This window comes from Pleuronectes platessa, chromosome 1 (genome assembly GCF_947347685.1).
Source record: "Pleuronectes platessa chromosome 1, fPlePla1.1, whole genome shotgun sequence".
In the NCBI taxonomy this organism is placed as follows: Eukaryota; Metazoa; Chordata; class Actinopteri; order Pleuronectiformes; family Pleuronectidae; genus Pleuronectes; species Pleuronectes platessa.
Genome location: NC_070626.1, coordinates 11,862,698 through 11,885,077, shown reverse-complemented (window position 1 = coordinate 11,885,077; position 22,380 = coordinate 11,862,698). Strand labels below are relative to the sequence as shown.

The following is a 22,380-nucleotide window of genomic DNA, read 5'->3' as shown; positions in this document are numbered from 1 at the left end:
CGCTTTCAAATATGTGTACCAGCTCCAATTCAAAATTCAATTAAATTGGTAAATCGGCTGTTCTCATTCAGATCCCACTGAACTTCCAACGAAGGAGAGAGTGCATCTACTTACGACAGTTTTAAATCGATGCTCAGACAATAATTCAGTTCTATCTCTTCTCTCCAGTCCGGGGCCTGCATGAGGGAATCACAGTAAGATGGATGGACCATTTCACTGAGATCATTGCTTTTCCTATTGATCGTCCGATGCAGGTATAGCCTGAGTCCAGACATGGTGCTGAGGAGATATATCCATGGCTGTGGAAGAACATAACGTGCACTCAATGCCCCGGGCTCGCCTCCAAACACAAACACATGCTGATACAATAGGTCGTCTCATACGGTCAAATATAGAACTGATTTCCACTAACATCATTTAGCTGTACTTTATTGCTTGCTCTGTAACTCAGGAGCTAATGAATATGTCTTGTTTTCCTTTGCTCTGTACCCTTTCTTCTTAAAAGAGCACCCATGCTTTAGGTTCTTCTGCATAATATACAAATTCCATTATATGACTGACTTCACTGCTGTGATCATTAGTGCACAAAGTATGCAAAAGGTACAGCTGGTCCTGGACGCTATCTCGTACACGAGCGATGCTTTTTTTTGGTTTGTCTTTTTGTTCTGTCTGGAGGAAACTTTCTGCTACAGTGCCCACACAGTATTGAGTAAGCATCTGGAATGAGTCATAGCCCCTGTAATGGAAATCCATTTAGCTTGGGCTGAAGAATAAGTCTGTGCAGGGAAGCACATCGTCACGCTGAGCTGAACCTCTGGCTATCTCTCGGCGCAGCGAGGACAAGCGGGCAACGTTCAAGATGAAAAAGACTAAAACAATCAACAAATAAAGGTATTATGCGACTCCGAATAAGAGTAGTCGTGTTTGCAGCTGTTTAGATCTTTATCAGGCTTATATTTTATGTGCTCAAAGGTGTATAACTTGAAAGAAGTAATGGTTGTATTGTTATGTATGCAGTCAATGGTAAGCATGGGTGATTGAAAACCAAACGAACGATCTTATATAAAAAAGGAGCCATGAAAGCAGCAGAATATGGAGCAAAATGCAGATCCATGGATCATTAATATTTACATATACTCCCTGCCGAGGAGAATTGGATTTTAAAGCCGGCCTTTTAGTGAAATATATGCATTGTGGCTCTTGATTGTGCCATTGCTGCAGCCCGAGAGGGGAACTGTGAATATATTTGAAGTGAATCCTCTAATGGAGAAATGAAAGAGGGACTGTGAAGGTCAGCCTCTCAGTGGTGCTGTGAGCAATTCTGCTCTCCTAAAATGTTTGGGTTGACTTTCTTCCAAAGTGGAAGCACTGTATTGACTGAACTGTGCAGGCCTCTCTTTGCCAATGGAAAAATACTGTGTATAGGTGTAATGTATCCTCCGGACGAGGTGATGATTTTTACAAAGCACTACTGTGGTTGAATGAGTCTCTCAAAACTCTTTTCAGGATTACCGGCACTGATATTCTGTCTCATAGTAGACTTTCACCACTCATGAGTTCACAAACCTGCAAATTAAATAATCCAATAAAACACCAACGGTTAAGGTGATGTAGGCCATCTTGATGATATTCCATTTCCTCCATTAGAGGTGGTGTTAGGTAAGACTCAAAACTGCTGAAAGAGTAACGAGATCCATCACTTTTAAATCCTTTTATCATTTGGTTCTCTGTGTGTTGGTTCAAAAGATGTAATGATTTTCAATTTGGTGCATCATTTAAAGTCCTTGAGGGTAAAGCTGTCACTGGCTGGTGATGTTCATTGAGACATTCTCTTTCAAGGACAGGGGCGGGTCCGATAGAAGAAGAAGGACAGACAGGCGGATGAACAAATGGATAGATGGATGGATGGCTAGATAAAGAAAATTCATGCAACACAAGGTTTTAGGCTTATGGGAAAGAAGTGAAAAACTAAATAATAACCTTAACAGCATTTAGTTTATTCTGTGATTAAATCATTAAGACAGAAGAGTTCATTAATGTGTCCGCCAGGGTGGTTTCTCTCATCTCTGAGCTTGTCGGGTCAGAGTCAGTGTGTAATATACATATAGAGGTTAGAAGTAAATTATTATTTTGTTACTTATAAAGACTTGTTACCAGTTTTTAGAAATCTCACTCATCCTCACACAAAAATGTCCATTCATTGTTCAGGTTAAGCTTGAGGAACAGTTGCTAAATTAAAGCACATTAAATGCTCTGTTAGGTTTAGGAAATATTTGAATGGTGTTCAAATGAGTACTTTTAAGGTTAAAAGACCTTTATTGTCATAGCTATATTAATAAATAAAAGAATATATTTGAATAAAAGAAGATTGCCAACAAAATGTTTGACATGAAAAACAAACAGAAGTCATTTATTTTTGCAAAACCATCTAACAACTTCCTTCAGCAGATTTAGTCTTTGTCATCTGCCTTCATCCTTTTCTTCTGTTACAACTACTATGGCCAATAGAGCACACTGGAGAATTAAAAGCAACTATTAGTCAATATAAGTTACTTGCACCTGTTTTTCTTACAGGAAGAAGGAAGGTAAGTCAAGGGTAAGAAAGCTTCCTCTCTGGTTCTCTTTCTGTAATAAATCCCCACAAAGGGACCTCTGTGCAAATTTGGTTTGGTTCAAGGCAGAAGATCTGCAGCTCCAAGCTCATCCGAGTCCATCCGGCAAGAGTTCCGTGTTAATACTCCCCGTGTTGCTATTCAGCACCAGCAGACAATCAGAATGGATTATACCTTCTTCCCTCTGTATCCTATTTACCTATTTTAAAGCCAGCAATGTCATTTGCTTTACCCAAACTTTAGTGTCCCAAATGCAACAAAGTGTGAGCAGTGGAGACTTGTGTGTTTGTACAGTAAGTGTCTGTGGGGAGGACATCTGTCTTACTGCACTCCAGATGCTCTGCTCTAAAATCAGGCCATTCACAGGCACAGTGGGATTGGCTCTTCAGCCCCTAGCTGTGCCAAGTCTTTTCAAAGCCAGTCGCCATTACTGCCGCTCTGAGCCCGCGCTCTTGATTTACACTTTAAAAGTGTTGGTGGCCGTCTCCATCAGGAAGCACCTGCTGTCCGTGAAAGCATCTGTCTTTGTTACTATGCTGATGCACTGTTTAAAGTATCCTTGGGACCCGGAGCGGAGGTGCTGGCAGGAACAGATTACATTAATTAAATGAATTCGAACTCACAGTTAACTGCAGGCTCTTGCAGTTGGTTACCTTCTAATTACATTGAATGGTGCAGGTTTGTTTTTACAGGAAGCATCCATGGAGACGCGAGGAACCCAGTGACTGCAAGACAAAGTGAATTTAGTGTATGACCTCACATAAGTAAAATACTTTTTGAGGGCAGATTAATTATTGGTCGTTTAGGATTTTAAACTTCTTTTCATAAGTTTTATAAATGTTTAAATTACAAGAACACACTGTATACTTAAAGTTTAGGTTTAAAGATTAAAGGGTCTCCAAGTAAGGCTTTGCTATTGCTATCAACCACTCACCAGTTTGGAGTTGAACATCAAACTTCATTCCTGAACTCACTCAGAGCTTTCTCCAGCAGTGGACAGCAGAATTCTATTTCCATCTCTTCTATCCCTCTAATCACATTAGCATGCTAACAAGCGAGCCCCAGCCCCTTTGTGATGGCGAGTCACTGTAGCGTCCAGTCTGACCTGAAGTAGAAGTGATGCTCAGGGCGCCTTTTATGACCCTTTGTCTTGTAAACACAGCAATGACAGAAGCTGTTGGCAAGCGAGCATCAGCGCCACCTGCTCCTGGCCAGAGATCCTCTTTGACAGCAAAGCCAAATTACATATAGCACCTTTGAGAACTTTGATACAGCAAATACTGTAGTGAGCTGGAGCCAGCAGATGGTTAACGTGACTAAGGAGAATGTCCGGACACGGGAGCTAACAAAAATCTGTGATCCAGCATCTCTAAAGCACCTGAATAAGCATGTTTTAACATTTATGCTTCGCCTGTTCAAGAAAACCAAGTTTAAAAATGACAATTTAACATTTCGTAGGTTTTTATGTCAAAATATGTATTAAACATATCTGCATAATTTGTTAGCATGGGCTCAATATTTACACATTATTGTATTCACCAAAATAAGATGACAAATTCCAGTTTCACTATCGGCATCTGTGATATATTTAGAATGTAGACTAGTCAGTGATGGTAACATGATCTGTAAGGCCGGGGTTCTAGCTTCTCTTCAATCTGAATCTGGGTTTACACCTAAGTGTTACTGATGAAGGCAAAGCAGTGAAAGTGATAGACGGAGCCATTACGCCGCAGGCTATTAATCAACCCCTGCTGATTCTGAATATGGCCCGCCCTGTGCTGCTGTGCGCTCGCTCAGGTTGAAGGAGGACAAGTCAGCTCTTTCTTGCTGTCTCAGTGAAGTCGCCAGCAAGTTAATCACAGAGATGCATAGCCGTGTTTCTTTGGGCCCAGAAGCCTCGTCCCACTCCTCACAATGTTGTGCCCGAGGTGAGTGACAGGCTGGACAAACAGCCTGGCTCAAGCTGGATAATGAGATCTGCCCCTCTCCAGCCGAGAGGCCCGTCTGACAAACCCACACGTAAACAAAACAGAACACTGCTGGAAATAATAGGCAATTAGCCGTTCACTGATAAACAGCAGAGTTCCACTTCCCACCCTCATACTGCTACCTGCCCTTTAATTTGATATAGAGATGAAGTCAAACTTCCCTCGATATTCTGCTTGTTGGTTTGACTGATTTCTAATGAACTATCCAGGCGGCGACAATGATCATCCACAGATTCAATGGTCCACCATGGTATTTCCAACAGCTCTTCCACTCCTCATAATAACTGATAAGGACTCAGCAATTTTTCACAAATCGGACATCCTCGAGCACAGTGCTTGCCAGACCTTAATAACAATATGTGACTCAATAACACTGATGTGAACTGTCAATATCAGACTGTATCCCATCAATAGTGAGCCTCACACTCAAACCTATGACCTAATTATTTATTCATTCAACCTTGAAAGGAAATGAGCTACAGAGCTGGTAAGAGCAGGGATGACAGTACGTCGCACCAATGTTACAAGCACAGAGAACAACTGCTTGGAGTTACAAGAGAGCACCACTACCATCTAGTGGTTACTATAGCTACTACACATACACAGAAAAAGTAGAAACCAAAGAACCTTACATAGGGAAATATTTTACGAATACAGTGAAGGATAAATTCATCCCACCAACCCAACATACCACCTGGAAGGCGCTAAATATAAATCATTGATATGTTAGAAAAACTGGTGGACATTTTGAATTTCCTCCACAGCATTATGGGAAAATCCATGCATATACTCCCCTCTATACCATAGCAGCAAATAGTTACTTGTGTTTACTGACCGGGATATTGCTAGATGGGTCAGTTCCGCATCGTATTGTTTAACTGCTTTGGATAATTAAATCAGTGTTTAGCCACATTTAATTACCAGTGCCGCCCCCTAAGGTGGAGGGCTCTGGTTTCAGCAAGTATACCAGTAAGCTTGGAGCCATGCAGTACCAAGAATTGACTCTGCTAATTTCTACATTGGGTGTTATTTTTGCATGACAATGTGAGAGGCAGGTAGAGGACAACGACTGAACCCAACATCTTCTGACAAAGAACATCATCTACTGGAAAGCATCAGAAACACATTAGCTGGAAATCATGGATGCATGTGATCAACTGGAGCTTGCGTTTTTAAATGGTTCAGGGTTGTTGGCTGGATTCCTAGATCTTCATGTCCAAGGTTCTTTGGGTAAAAGATACAGACCTAATGTATCCTTAGGCAGTCAGTGCAAAAATTACCTAATACTTGAAGGTGTTGACTATATGGTAGCAATGCATGGTCATTCCAGAACAGGAGGATTTCGGCGGCCTTACAAAGTCACAAACAGTCTTTCAAGAGTATGTAATTGACAAATGCTTTTAATTAATAACAACATAATGAAGAGATATTTCATAAAATTCTTTATTCATAAACTTGATGCAAGTTTACAAATTACTTTACATGGTCAAAATCACCCTTGCAATGTTAAAAAAAAAAGAAACCAAACCAAAGCATGCTAACAGTGCATAACTTTATAACCTGGCCAACGCTGTTAATGAAGCAAGGGAAAGAACAGGCTAGTTCAGACCTCCAACCAATGTGTCGCTCGCCAAAGCAGAGAAGGGTTTTGTTAGTTAGACTTGTGATGGTGTGAGAAGAGCAGGTATTCGGTGCACAGCTGACTTGAGTACACCATTATTCCAAAGGGACAGGTTGAGGATGTGGGCTTAAATCTGCTCCGATGGCACACAAATCTGAACTGCTACTTTTGTTGAGAATCCTGGCATATTTTTTAAAAGGTAATGCAAGCAGGTATGGTGTCTTATAAGTCTGTGTGTCTCATAAGTATCTGACGTGGTTCAAAAACCAACACACAGGGAGAGATCCTCCCGTGCACGGATGTAGGGAACTATGAGTAAACAATTCAAGAAATAAATGGATACATCTAATCTTTTCATTTCAAACACCCAATCCAACCAGTCTTTGCCTTCAGTAGCTTGGGGAAAAACACCCATTGATATATTGACATGCAAAATACAGCAATATCAAAGAGACAGGGCAGATGTGTTCTGAACCCCTGATCAAGCGCAGGATAATCTGAGGGCGGGAGCAAATCCTCACTCCGCGGTATCTGATCATTCCGAAAAACTTGCTTAGAAATGATTTAACCTCAACGGCATTCGGTAAATCAAGGTGTGTGCAACTCAACAGCAAAACACACTGCCATATCTACTGGTAAAACAGGGGCGTCATTTTTTTTGTAATGGCCCCCTCCCCTCGAAAAGTGATTGACACGTTAAATCTTGCATTTTTATGACGATATTGTGAAGCAATCCTTTGCAAGTGTGCAGTATGTATTCCTGAGTTTGCTTCTCCAGAGAATGCAGGGGTGGGCTCGACAATGGGACCAGGATGAAGTGAGTAGTACCTTACCAATGGTATCACAACAGCTAACAACCATGCCAATGATCCATAGTCGTGGTAAGATTTTGATTGTGGTGAGAACAGGAAAGAGGGCAACACTTTTTATATCCCGCACATTTTAACAGATGTCGGACATATGCTGAACAGGAACAAGCTGTATGATTTCACACGCATCTCTACCTGTTTTGAAGATAGTGGTGTTGTGACTGAGGTTAGCATCACTGAGGAGATTCTAGATGAACTCAAACATGAGGAATGACTGGATGAATTAGCATAACTAAGCTTTCTATGCTGGTTTTCAGGACACTATACTCAAAACAAGTAACCACACAATAGAACACCCACAACAAACGTGTAACTGCATTAATTGGAATGCTCCACACAGTTTTCTGCATATTATTCACATTACATCAAAGACCCAACACACTGAGGGGTACAGCGGTGCTGCGAGTGGTTATGAATAGTAACCAGAGAGGTGGTGATAAGAGCTGGGTCCCTCCTGTGACAAATCTGAACAAATATTTATCGAACCTGAACAAATGTTCTGGAAATGGAACAGACTCCAGTTGATCTTCCCAGGTGTGAAGCCAGAAGGTATATGATCAAAGACTATTGCTGTGAATTTAAATCTCGTGGCTGTGTTGTCTCTTTAAAGCAGCCACGAGGTCAAGGAAAAGTCAGAAGGTAAAAAGGTCACTTTCTTCCCAGACTGCAGGATTGGCAAAGTGGTTGGGACGAGAACCAGCTACAAGAACGAAGCAGGCGACAATGCTGTTGAGCTTTTAAGACTAATTTTCTTCAGAACAAGAGAACTCCACGAGACTGAGTCTTCACTGCATAGCCTTACTGAGGTTCTTCCGGTTTGAGTGATTAGATATGAAGAGCCAAACCTCTGGAATGCCAGAAACAGCGGTGTCTATGCCATTGTTGTTATGTCCGTTGTGGTGAAGCGGTGCCATCAAATAAGGGGAATGGTACTGTCATTGTTGCCAATAACATGAGGATTACAAATAAATCTAAAAAGAAAAAAAAATAACAAAACCGCAGTAGTCATTAAGCTTACATAAGAACATGGTGAACTTTTGTTTCCTTCTGCAAGAGTATCCATGACACAACCTTTTCTTATTCTAAATGGGTCTTGAGAAGTTGCAGTGCCCCTGCTGTTAATAGACAGGGGTATATAGTAATACAGTCTTTGCCCAGTCAAAGACCCAGACAAGGTTACATTATAAACAATTAAATCCTTTTGCAGAAATACAAATTTACATGTTTACATATGGAGTTAAAATCAACTACATTACAGTGTGATCCAATCCGACACACTCCTGCATTGCCTGGTCACGTTATCCGGTGTTGCCAGCCTAGCCACCACACATCTCCTGCAGGGAGTGGTCTAGCTGCTGGTTATGATGATGACAGTGCTCGTCAACTTTAGAGCTCAGCGGGATGCTGTTCTTCATCGCGGCCTGTCCCACCCAGGCTGCAAAAGTCTCTTCATCTTCCTCCCCCACTCCCCACCTCAGGGCTTCAAGCTTTAAAAGATAAGGAGGTTTTGAAAGCAAGCTAGCCTCAGAAGCATGTTATTCCAGAGGAGGGATCGTGGCATTACAAAGATAATATATGAGCACAATATTACAGACGCCATCCATGGAGAGAAAAGGCAGTGGTTCTTTTACCACCAGCATTTGTGTGTCCTTTCCAGCCACCACTGCATCGTATCAGGGAATGTCCCATGCCATTCCAGATCCAGTCCGTGGCCAGAGAGGCACTGTCCTGCGACCGGAGCATCACATTACCACTGCTGGAGGATAAAGCCATGCCCAACCTTTCAACTCACAGCCATCAAGTAACGTTGGCATGCTCAACGCCAAAACCAAAGAGGGTGAGTTTGCGCATTATTTAGTCCATCGTTTTTCGTGGAGTACAGAACAAAAGTCGCAATGGAAAAACAAAGATTGTTTCAGACGACAGATGCACATAGAGATAAATATCTGGGGAGAGGACAACTTTTTGAGGAGCCGATGAACGGATATCAGATACGGGTGTGTGAATGTCTTTGTGTTGTATGTGCTAGTTTCTGGGTGGTCACTGAATTAGGAATTTGGTTTGGAGTTCAAACTCTCATGTAGAGAACAAAAAGGTTTGCAGGATTAAAAAAACAAAAACATAATGGTCGCAAGAAAATGAAAAAGAAAATCTAAGACATGTGGTCCCAGTGCAGGAAAGGCAAAAGTCTGTTTTAGCCATCCTCCTTAGGGGGTGTGTACCAGCCTATGGGACAAAAAGCACAACAGAGAATGACAATACAGTAAACAAAATACTTCAATAAAACCACAATCCAGAGTAACCAGCTCTCCATCCTTGACACAATTACGGTAAGATGCAGATGATTTCTGCCTTTTTGATTTTTTGCCAACCTCTGGTTGGTGCGAGGACCAGAAAAAGCAGACATAAAAGTGGTCAGACCTCAGGCACATATGGTCCAGAATTTTAACTACGTTTAGTCAGGCTTTCGGTTTTCCAGTTTTATATTCTGCTGCAATTAAATATAGCTCAATGTAGCCTGACAGACTGGAAGTTATCAACATATTTTTACCTGCACCACCTTTTTATGCAGTTTATTTATAGATAGGTCAAGGACAACAAAACAGCTGCATACAGTAAATGCTAATATTTGAGCAACTGACTTATCACTGCTTTCTCTCCAATTCAAATTTCAATGTTGATGTTTTTCTGTGTTGATTTTATTCATGTTAAACTGCATATTTATTTGACAGGGCATATCATTTATGATTGTTATTTTGGGCTCATATAAACTGTTAGGAAGATCTTTGACTTTGAGCATGTATCCAGACATTTAAAGTTCAAGAACCTTTGAATAAATAATTCTTGGTATTTATATTGTATTGCATTGTAAGCTCTTTTTTACCTTGCTTATATTTGAAATATAAATTTATATAAGTTTATTTATGTCCGACACTTTTCATTGTACTGTTGACCCTGTGTTAACTGCATATGACAAAAAAAGCTTGGTGCAGTCAGTAAGAGAGTCATGGTAACAACACAACCAACGTGACATGGTTATTGTGTAAATATGAATTTGGAGTCACTTAATTCCTATGAATCTCAAGCATGGGGAGTTTTTCTATTATCTACATAATTCTAAAAATAAATTCAATATATAGCAGGCTATTGACATGAAAGTAAAAATGTGGATTACAAGCGTGAAGTGTCGTGTTTGGAACACGAACAACAGCCAAGCACTAGTTTTCCTCAGCTTGATGCATGGCAGATATTTGGTTTCAGTAAACAAGGTCAACGATGCACTCTGTATGAAACTGGAGACAAATACACTCACCGTTCTTTTCATGGATCTGAACGAGGGATTTGTAGGACTGCTGTGCTCTGGCAAGATTGTACTGGTTCTGCATTAAAGGATGAGAAGTAAAGTCAACCTTAGAAATGTTCACCGGGTCTATGATGACAGTACAGGCCAGGAAATGACAGCACTTTGATATAAGAAAAAACAAACTTATCATCCATCTCAAGAACAAAACCCTTTGTGTGGTACAAGATAATGAAACCCACTGTGCCCTTGTTTGACTATTCATTCCAGACTGCTGTCACGCACATCCGGTCATCACCACTCACGTAAGACCTGGATCTGCACCTGTAGTTCTACACGTGTCACTGCTGGACCACAGAAATACAGATGAGAATCTGTATGAATCCATGATTGGGGTAGAATTCTATTTAGAGTTTAGTAAAGCTTTCAGATTCATACCCGGGTTTAACTTGGCAAAGATCAACTTTGACTATTGAGCTTTGATTAAACTAATAGTCCCTATGAAATGGATGTGCTTTTTTTTGTTAAAACCAAAAGAACTGGCTTGTTGATCAAACTATGCTTTTCCTTCAAAGAAATAAAAAAATAAGACATTAAGTAAAAAATAAAAATCTGTACAGTGTAGCAGATCTGTGACACTGAGGCTTGTTAATGTGGATGTGGGGGGGGGGGGGCTGACATCAGGTGTATTAGACAACCTATAGTGTGACACATGGTGAAATACAGTGCATGTTGTGCCTAAATCCTAGAACAACAGGGCTTTCATAAAACATACAAGTAACTACAGTATTTTCATATATAATTATGATTAGAATAATGTGCAATACAATTACTGTCCAGCATTGACGACCTGGCAATGGTTAAATTTTCATTTTGGATTTATGTTTCAAGCTCTCATAAGGCTCAACTGTTGACTCAACATGTTTTCCAACATCAAAATGTTTGCTGGGTTGCTGCAATGTGTCAACAGGAATCACTGCTCACTACATGACTTGATTTCCTTACCCTGGTGGTAAAGATTTTTTTTTTTGTACGCTTTCAGATTCACTCTTTATTTTTGTGAATCTCAACATCTTAGGTTTAGACTAACTAAGTAAAAACACCATTTCAATCTAATGAGACTTGAAAGTATCCATGTTTCTTCTGTACTTCACTTATCAAATTCTGAGCGACGCCTGTGGCCAGAACACGAAAGAAGACCAAGAGACAGAAGCTGCATAATGCAGCACAATGATAATCATCTACCTTGGTCATCAGAGTTGTGACACACTGCACCTCCCACCCCACTTTGCTTTGATGAAAAAAATGTTACATAGCCAGCTATGGTGGCAGCAACAAGAAGTTGTCGTGTAGCACAACACACAAGCATTATGATCGAGGAAACCAGGCCCCTGTGTCAAAGCACTGCCATCGGTGTCCACATCATTCAATGCACAAAGGTCACCATTATCACAGGACATTTCCTGGCTTGAAATGAAACCTCCTGTGCTTCCTCACTTACTTTATTGGCTCCAAACTGCACTCTGGCTTTTCCTTTGACTAAAGTGGCATTGATCTGCATGATGACAGACTCAATGGAATAGGCACTGCTCCAACCCTACAATCAGGAAACACAGAGTCAATAAGGGCAGGCTTTGTTTTAAATGTAAAACAAATGAAAATTCAATCACAAGTAATACAAAATATAATGCAGCGCAAATTCCCATCAGATGACATACCTGTTTGGTGAGAAGTTCCATGCACAGGGCACCTCCCCCAAGAACATACCTTTAGAAAGAACAACAATTTTTTTAATCCTCTTTTTAATACAAGTTTGTTCCCAAACTCAACCTCGAACTCAAAGGACTATAGAAGCTAAATGTACTCACCCTCCAGAGAGCACAGGCGAAACTACCCGAACAAAGGGTGGATCAAATGGAAAATTATCCTGTAGCAATGAAAAGCAAAACAGTTTATCTATAGACTTCAAAATCACTCATCATTTTTCATGTCCAAAAATACAAAGTCTGTTTCACTCACTTTATATGAGAAGTTTAGTAAAATGTAATCCATTCCTTCCTTTTCCTTTAGCACTTGTAGGTCACTATGTAAGGGGCTGTCAGGATCCACCCTGTTGGTCATCAAATTCTTCAGTCAGTTCATGTTCACAGTGACATCAGTAAAAAAATAAACATGGCACAAGATCCCAAAGTTACTTACGTCCTTAGTTTCACGTGCCATTCATACAGGCTGTCGTTAACAAGCTCAACTGAGTAGATGCCTGCAAAAGAGATGAAATAAATACGAGAGCTCAGCTGTCTCCCATCACAAGGTCAACTAAAAACTGTAATGATTTATTCTCCTTTTTCACCCTATAAACTAAAAAGTAATGCACTGAGGGTAAACATGTGAAGTAATACCTACTGTCTCACTCCTATGGGTATTCTGCCAACGATATCACAATTACCCAATGTCTTTTTCAAAGGTGAGGAAATACATCAAAATAACCTTTGACTCTAAAATGTATATGTCCTTCATTTTTCTGTTGCCTGGAAAGCATGTCAATGGGATTAAAGCCATTACTAAAGCCTATATAGTTATTTACCTTTAACTTAGCATGACAGTAAAGGGTGTAGCAGTTGGCAGTACTTCAACACAGCCACACGAAGGAAGATTTCACCCCAGGATCAGTCACAGGGAGTTTTTCTTAATTCTGCTCAACTACATTTACTCTAAAATGCTTTTTTTTGATCGTGTAGGAGTTGTGACTCTCAGATCTCAAATAGATGTTCACTGATACTTATCTATCATGTCAAGAGGACTGAAATGAATATCACAGTGAGTGGGTTTGCATGTATATGTTTCGGTGTTGTTCTGAGCAGAACTCTGGGTCGTGTACTTACCCGTCTTGTAACTCTGAGACCTGTAGATCTCTCTGAGCTCCTTCATCAGGCGGTCAGACGCCTGCACTGAACCAGACACAGCTCCCTGCGAAATACAAGACAAGTGCAACCGTGAAGACAGAGGACACTGTATTTTGTAATCCACTGTGGGCGCAAACCTGACATTTTAACTTGATGTAGACCAACATCAAACAGAAAGCTTTATTCAGCTTGACATCAATATTTATATAGGGGAGAGCGGGATAATGTGGGACATTTTTTACATTTGCTCCCCTCTAGGCGAGCTAAACTGATATATCAGTAAAATTTACACATTTCCCATTAATTCAGGATGTTTTCTAGCAATGGAAATGATCAGAATGTCTTCAGGACAAAGGGCAGTGAAAATATTATTGTTTTAAAAAAAGTGGTCTTGTGTCCCACTTTACCCCGGCTATGGGGTAAAGTGGGACACAAGTCCACTTACCTTTTCCACTTTAAAACTACCATAACAACACATGTTGTAATAGTTAAAATCCCGACAGCTAGATTGACAACCACTAATATCGGACTAGTAACAGAATCATGGGGATGGGTCAATTAAGCACATTTATGATTATTATGATTCATGTGATCTCTTGCACACCCTAGCTTACCTGCACATTGTTTATCTGTCCAATTGGCAGGGACAGGGATATTGTTTTTCTCTGCGTATTCAAATGCCAGTTCATGGCACTTAACTGGAGCAAGGCCATGGAACTGGTCAGCTAGATGTTTCAAGTGTTTGGCAAGCTCCTCCTCCATCTCATCTGTGAATATTCTCTTTACCTCAGCTACTGCACCCCAGGCTACTGATTTTACTTTCCCTTTTTCTTTATACATCTTTTGAGGGTTGTCTTGTCAATATTTCTATCCCTTCCAGCTTTTCTTAAGGACTTCTTCCCTTGCATGACCTCAGCCATCTTTGCGAGGGGTGTTTGGCCCCAGGTTGTCTTCCTGGTGTAGTTTCTTGGCATGATGGCTTTTCTACAATGTTTATGACATTAAAAAATAAAGCATATATAATGTAATATAACACTAAAATATATTTAAGACTAAACTTAACTTGTGCTTCATGGTGGGGTAAAGTGAGACACTGTTCCACTTTACCCCACAGCATTTGTCCGACTTTACCCCGAAGCCACAATTTTAGAAAAACAACATCTTTTATCAATTCAGGCTAATCTTCAGCTAGCATCAATCACATGGTTTTAGATGTTGGAAGTTCACCAACATGTATGATATAATTTTTTCTACCTGAATCAATTTGTTTTGACACAACAGTTGATTAAGTTCAAAGCAAGACAATTTACTTTTACATGCAATGTGAAAAAACATACTTTCCACAGCACCTGCACCAACTTATCCTTCATTGCGAGGGGGGAATGGGAGGGGCTTTTAAACATAGTAGTCACATGACCACAAATGTGTTCCGCTGCCTAGATACAGGGGGTGTTTCACATCACCCGATGTCCAACATTACCCCGTTCTCCCCTATCTAGAGCCCTTCAAAGAATGTTATACTGATCTTTAAAACATTTTGTAAATGTAAAGTAAGCCATTTCAATGTGCCTTATTGGTTCTATTTTGGGATTTTAAGTTGTTGTTTCACATTTCAGATACCAAGGGAGCTCCACAGATGAGCCATTGAACAGGATGAGCGAGTAGAGAGCCCTTCCCAGAAGAAAAACAAAATTTTATTCAAATACGTTTCCTGGAAGGGCAGAAATCAAGAAGAACCTGAAGAGACTGCATAAGAGCACATTTAGCAACTGGTCACATTCCAAGCTGTCCTAGTGAAGGATTTCCCTTTGTTTGTCATTCACAAAAGTAATCACTTCTGATAATAGCATTAGCTGAGAAAACATAAATTCCATGTACGTTTAAAAAGGTCTACAAAAATGGTAGAAAAACATTTTACCAACTATGATCTACATAAAATGCAGTGAATATACTTTACCGAACGCAGACTCACATTCAAGTGATCCTGCCTCTGGTTCTTCCTGATCTTCTCCAGGATGGCTAGATTCTCCTTCTCAATGCCATCGTCCTCAGATTTTTTCCCATCGACAGGCTCCTCTTCTTTCATTTCATAGTGGTCCAGATCCTCGATGTCCTGTTGGTTTGTATTGGATACTTTAGGCTTTTTTTTTAAAGTGTTGCTGGTTCTTAAGCAATACATACAGGTTAGAGATCAACCTCAGGGATGAAAATATGTGTGTATATTGTGAACAACGCATTTAGCCCAACACTGTACAGAAGAATACATGAAGCCTATAGATCAAAGATGATAACTTACTTCTCCCATCTCCTCCTCCTCCTCTTCTTCAGAAGTGACCTCTTCTGTTCCATGCTGTAAACAGATACACGCCACAGAAAGTATATGAAATAACTGTGCTGACTGCATCATTTTACAAAAAAAACTAAAAAATATGCAAGAAATTATATAATTATGGTGTCTCGAATGTGGATTAATGCTGCGAAATGTGAACAAAGTGTGGGTCTGAGTACTTCTTGAATCACTACAGCCCTCTTTAATATACAATATTATTTTATTATTAGATACAAGTAGTTTTGAAGTGGGCAAAGGTGTAATATCAAATATTTATTTAAAAATGCATGATCCCTGTAACGCTATAGGGGAGGTAAGTGTCAAAAGCAAACTAGGCGGCCCTGCCTTTCGGTCTTGACCCACAGGACCCGCAGGTAGCGGCTGATCCAGCATCTCTACATCGGGGTGTTGGGGGAGGTTGTACAGCCGACAAAGATCACAAATGAGTTTCTTCAACTGCTGCAAAAGCTGGAAAAAAGACAAACCACAAGAAGAGGGGATACAGCATAAGATAAAACATTCAAGATTGCAAATGCAGCTATACAGCAATACAACATGGCAAACATGTTGGACCTGAAACAAACACACGCGTACGAGAGTTGGCTTCACTAAAATTTTGAACATTACAGGTTCATGAATGAATGCGAGTCATGATATTTAAGAGAGAAGACAATATAATGCTTGGTCCGGTCACAAAGCAGTGTGTGGTTGCAACTGGAATAATAAAACCTTAATATAACCTAGAAATCTGTGTTTTATTAGGCCTAATTATTCAAATGACTTTAAAATAAGGATTCAAACCTAAAAACATGATTGTGCTGCAAAAATCAGCAGGGAGAGTAAAATTGTTTGTGTTCATAGAAACAGCTGCAATCAGCTACCGTGTTCTGCCACATTTGGTGCAATGCAAATAAAGTGAACCACAAAACATCTGTGCAACGGAAAAACAGATGAGTGATCTCATTTATCCAAAGGAAGTCAAGGTTTGCCCTTTACCTAAAAGACAACATTACCAATGTTATTTTCTTTATGTACACCTACACAAAACTACAGTCTACCACAGGCCAGTGCAGTGCTTCACCCCCTGCAGCATCTGAGGATCTCAGTGCCATGACAAGCTCAGGGCTGTCACTGACTCATGATGGACCTAAACTCAGATTTAACATAACTCTCGCAGAAGGAGCACAGCCAGCAGAAGGCAAGCTAAGGTAAAGGAGCAACTACATCAGGGAAGAAATGAACCTCCTGCACCTCAAGACGGAAAAGGGGGATCTCTCTGATAGCTACACACAGATCACAAACCAGCTGAAGAGTATTTAGATGAACGTCTACTCAATGATGAAGTTTGAAAGACACAGTACAACAATGCATAGCAAAGAGGTTGCTAAAGAAGAAGAAAGAAGGGGAGAAGCTCTTTCTGAAACTGCGGAAGAAGAGGAGAACTTTTCGGTCCAACAACAAACTGGAGGAAAACAACAACGTGTGAAGGCAATGATCATGTAGAGGAGGCTGCAGGTTCTTTAAAATCGGTCTGGACAACAGTAGCTCCACATAGTAGCTTCACCTCTTCCACACCCACTGTCCCATCCCCCCCGCCCCCTTTGCTGCCCTCCTATTCCTACCTTCACCCCATATGCATAAACCCCTTGTAATAAAGATATACAGTATAATTACTACTTATATAAAGAAGATGGTACCATATCTATCATCAAATCAGGTTTGAAACTAAAACTACTTCCTGTTATGAATAGATGAATGTTACATAACAGTTGTGGTATATTACAGAAGCTGCTTCTGAAATAAAATGTGATATTCTGCAGGAATCCCATGTGACCATCACTGATGAGCTTTTGCTTATTTTAAAATTAACTGAAGTTATTTCACTGAGATTATTTATTTACAGATGAGGAATGTCTCTTTTAATGTAGATCAGACTGTAAACAGTAAAGAAGTAAATAACCAATAAACACATCAATTAAAGTCAAAGTGTTGCTGGAGTTTAGAACTCTCACGACTTCTTTCCCCTTCTTCATCAACCTTGGTTAATGGTGATGTGCCAGAAATCTCTAGTCTGCGTATACAAAAAAAAAAAAAGAGACTGGGATATATATATTAAATTCTTCTCTCTACACGTCAGACCAGGTTGTGCCAAACTTAAACAGAAGACACATATTATTATTTATGTTAAATCAAACAAAGAATCAAATCTTTATAACCAAGCATAATCAGACTTCAGTTTCACCAGCATTATCCCATTGAAGCCAACCCTGTTTGGGTCTAGGCTGGTTGTGGTGGTGTAATGCAGTAGGGTTCATGTATACTTGACACACTTTTGGCCCCTTAATAACAATCAATCATGGTTTGAATGCCAAAGTCCATTTGGGTTTGGTGCTGACCATGTGCATCCCTTTACCAAAGACATACCATCTTCTAAAGTCTACTTTCAGCATAATGCACCATGACTGAGAGCAATGTCATCTAAAACTGTTCAATGTACTTCAGTAGCTTCCACGGTCACCAGATCTGAATCCTATAAAAAGATACATTGGGATGTGGTAGATTATGATGAAAGCTTTGCCGTGTTAAGATATTTGCAGTACAGTGATGTGGGTGTCTTGCACCATTACCAGAAAAAGATGCTGTATTAAGTTGCTGCTAATGCAAACCAAGCATTTCCAACTACTGCAGCTTCCCAATAAAAGTATTTAACTGGCCAAACTGCATTTGTCAGTCAGCTTAGGCCTTACCGCCTTTGTTCAAAAAGCCATCCACAAGACGATGGCCATTATTCGACATTAAATTATTGCAGAGAGTGACAGATCATGAAGGAGCAGCCACAGTGAGGCTGTTAGATGAGGAGCTGCAAGCCAGACACCTCCAACTTCTCAGTGAGGTAACCAACTCATTTCACTGGGCCCTGCTGTTCACTGACTCATGCTGTGCGCAGGATGAACTCAGATCACATATGCTGAAGGAATGATGGAAAAGGCATCTAAATTCGCAATTATGGTCTGACTTTATCATTAAACCATCATTATATGGTTCGTCCAAATCAACAAGGTCTGAATTCTTTGAGATTTCCCCTTAAAAACAACAACTTCCACTGAAGACGACTTCACAGGACTGCGTTCAACACAGTCTGTCCAGAATAGAATGTGGAGTGAAATATGTAGCAGACTATAAAAATAATATTTTTGTCCTACAAAACAAGAGCATGCAGGTTGAATAATCAGGCTAACTAAGCTCAGGATGTCTTCACCTACGTATGTTTATGTAATCAGATGCTTGTCATGGCCAATTTGACCCAAAAAGTTGTACCAATGATCAAATAACATGACCGTTTGGCCAGCTGAAAATCGACCTGTCTGTGCGGGCTAGTTACACATCCTATTCCTTGAGCACAAAGTGACATGTTTTTTTTGCCGCACTTTCAACATTTTTGTTTATGTTTGAGAGCACATGTGAAAACTGTAAATAAGCCCTGGGTTGTGTAACCAACTCAAATGCAGCACCAAAACGGCAAACAATGTATCACTATCTAGTCCAGATTGGTTGCAAATAAAGTGTCAACTTGTGTATTCTGCTAAAACAGCTGCACAGGAATAACACCGCCTAAATAATAACCAGCTTTTTAAATACTTAAAGAATAAAGGAGTGCCAGAAGATTATTTAGCAGCAGAATGATCTACCCTTTCAGGAGGAGCTCATCACAGCAGGCTGGCATCGTGTCACAATAATGCAAAGAAAGGGCCCCTGCTGGGAGGCAGCCTGGTCAATACCTGTTTAACCAATATATTCAGCTAGAGCAAATTAGGTGTATTTTATTTATTTAATCACCTGCTAATACCTCAGGCATACTAATAAGCTCCTGTCTCTGATTTAACCAGTAAAAAATACTTTATACACAAATCCACTAGGCATCAATATCTAAAGATGATGTATTCTGGTAAAGATTTGTTTTGAAAGACTGAAAATGGTAAGTGGATCCTCACACGGTGCAGAGATATGAGCACGTTTTCCTCTCTTATACGTAGTGAAAGAAGAGAGTGGGAATAAATACCAGGGTGCTGCCTTTCCTCACATCCTCCAGCCTCTCCAAAACTTGCGCCAAGCTCGGGTCATCAGAGTCCACAAACCATATCGGTGACGTAGAAGGATAAGATTCCTAGAGACAGGGGGAGAACAACAGCAAAGGGACAGTCGCATCAGCACGTTGACAAATATGTCTACTCTCATGTCGCAGGGGTAAACAGAGCTGGCGAACTACGTATATTTGGGGGTTGAATACATTAGCATTCAGAGAGCAGTGCTAGCTAACAGCTAGTTTTGCGTATAATCTGTTTAATGTCGCAGTTTAGGAGAAAAAGCCCCACAAATGAGACTGCGTAGCTCCCACTGACATAAACAAATCTACGCAAAGCCCGTCCCACAAAGCATCAGATCATATCTTAATGCAGTTAGCCTGCTACATGGCTAGCTAACGAACAAGCTAGCTTTAGCTTGCTGACGACCCGACGGGGAAGTGAATTAATCCGGGCACTTGTGTTACCACCTCCTTACCGTTATGTTACAGTGGATAATTAACAGCTTTTCCCCAGTAACGTTAAACTGGCAGCTCAGCTCGTCGGGCTTCCAGTCAATGATCCGGAATCGTTCGTGGTTTGGATCAAAAATGGACTCCAAAAACTTCAGTTCGGCCTTCAGCCCCGACACCGACATCTTCCGTGCATCTCCGGCTGGGCCGCTGGGGAGGGGGAGAAGTCGGGGCTTGGCCTGGTTAGCCAGCTGAAGCCCAAATTCCCGGGACACAATTTGGTTATAAATGTGGCGAGGGGGTGACGGGATGTCCCGCTGGATGTAACTGGATACCCGGTCGAGAAGCACAGCCCGGTCAGGTTTCAGCGCGACCGGACAGATCTGCTAATGAAGCGGCTAACGTTAGCTCTAGCTCCCGGTTAGCGTGAGGGAACAGCGCAGTGCTCGCAGAGATGCTAGCGAGCGAGTTAGCGAGCCTGTCCGTTGTTGTTGTCTTTCCGTCTATTGTTGTTGGCTGCCTATCACAACAACATCTCGGGACTGTCGCGGTGTCCCGTGCCCGCCTCGTCACACACCCACCGGCCGGTTCCCCGTTATTTACTTCACCGGGAGACGATCGCACAGTCCCGGTGATCGGAACTTAAATCCCGCAGCAGGCTCAGTGTTTTCATCCCGGTGTACAACTGTAGCTGCTGGCCTCTTGTGGGGTTTAAAGATGGCGTTCTGCGATCAGCCCGATCCCGCAGAATCCCAGCATTCACCTCGTCCTCCTGGTTTATCTCAGGGTGGGAAAATAAAGCAAAGTTTTCTACACTGATCAAACATTCACGCGAGACAATGGGTATAATCATAATATTTACTTTTTGTTTCCAATTCAATTATGTTATTTTATGATTCACCAAAATCCGTCATTAATAGAATGTGTGCTTTCCTAAAATAGACAACTGTCATGTTATGTAAATAACCTTTTGGCTTTGTTCAATTCAATCTAATTGTATCAGGCTGATCTCATTTACTATTCTTATGGATTTGCTGTATTTGTTTTTTCAGTTTAGCACAATAATCTGCTCCGGTAAATAAATCCAAATCTAAATCCTAATTTGCATGTTCTTTATTCGTCATTTCATCAGATTAGTCATAAATTGTAATTGCATTATTTTGGTTTTTCTACAGTCTATCTGGACATTTTATCAGATTATTGCATTGAAGAATTTTGTGACAGAGACTCTATATAAAGGTCAATATTTTCTCTATTTATACCGTATACAAATATATATACAACATGGAGACATAAGATACACACATCGCTACTGATTTTTGTGACGTCTGATTTCCCAGGACAATTTACACAACAAAATTTGTGAAATACTTCATCTCAATAAACATATGGTGATAAAAGTATTTACTATAAAATCTTTCACCACTATATTTTAATTGTTGCTCAGGCCAATAATCATTTCTCTCATTTACACACTGGGTTGTATATATATTCTCTCTGGTCGAAAGGACCCAAGGAAATAAACTGCTGTGGTTCACATAATGTCACTGTCCTTGATGACTTTTCTTTTGTATAAACATTTGACAAGATGTTCAGTGTTTCTGCATTAAATCCTCACTGTAGACGTATAGGATGTCCACACAGGGGCAGTGTTGCCTTAAATATTTGAACACAAGGTTCGGGGTTAGCGTATGGGCAAGCTTTGAAGACTGTTGATGATCATGCTCTGATGTTTTTAAGGCTTCATAGATATGTGTTACATATCTAGATAATTCATATGTTTTCTTCAAACCTCCTTTCAAGGTTTAAGTCTTGGTATATCTGATCTTTATATTGAAAGTCAGGAATGTTCAGAACTGGGGCGATGACACAAAGTCTTTAAGAAGCTGTCTTTTCACTGCTGAAAGTCCAGATACTGACCTAAACCCGTTTGTGAGTAATCCTGTTATTAGAAATGTATTTGGAAGCAGCTGATTGCCCCAAAAAGCTGTCACCTCTTCTCATAACCTCCCCCTTTCAACAGGGAAAACATTTTTGTTATTTGGCCTTCAAATAACTGTCCCATGATACTCTGTGGAGGACACAGGCAACTCACAGAAACACTACTATGGTGCTTACATTAGTCCTATTTTCTACTTAAAACCTGCAACACTCAGTGGACCGATCAGATGACTCCAAATGCTGTAAAGGTGTTAGATGTAAACTACAGTAGCGTCAGATCTT

The 22,380-nt window shown here is 40.5% G+C and overlaps 1 protein-coding gene across 2 annotated transcripts; it reads right to left on the bottom strand.

Annotated features, from left to right (window-relative positions):
• Nucleotides 1-6,027: 6,027 nt before the first annotated feature.
• Nucleotides 6,028-20,887, bottom strand: LOC128440154 (ubiquitin-conjugating enzyme E2 Q2). Of its 2 annotated transcripts, none has more exons than XM_053422813.1 (13): nucleotides 20,184-20,887; nucleotides 19,684-19,788; nucleotides 15,969-16,091; nucleotides 15,591-15,644; nucleotides 15,252-15,407; nucleotides 13,274-13,358; nucleotides 12,591-12,651; nucleotides 12,411-12,501; nucleotides 12,260-12,318; nucleotides 12,110-12,158; nucleotides 11,893-11,988; nucleotides 10,404-10,470; nucleotides 6,028-9,316 (listed from the first exon to the last, which is right to left on the bottom strand). In XM_053422813.1, the coding sequence occupies exons 1-13, from the start codon at nucleotides 20,340-20,342 to the stop codon at nucleotides 9,285-9,287; spliced, it is 1,137 nt and encodes a 378-aa protein (XP_053278788.1). In that variant the 5' UTR covers nucleotides 20,343-20,887; the 3' UTR covers nucleotides 6,028-9,284. The 2 variants fall into 2 exon arrangements, with proteins under 2 accessions (XP_053278788.1, XP_053278862.1); XM_053422887.1 differs by having other exon boundaries at nucleotides 15,267-15,407.
• Nucleotides 20,888-22,380: the final 1,493 nt, after the last annotated feature.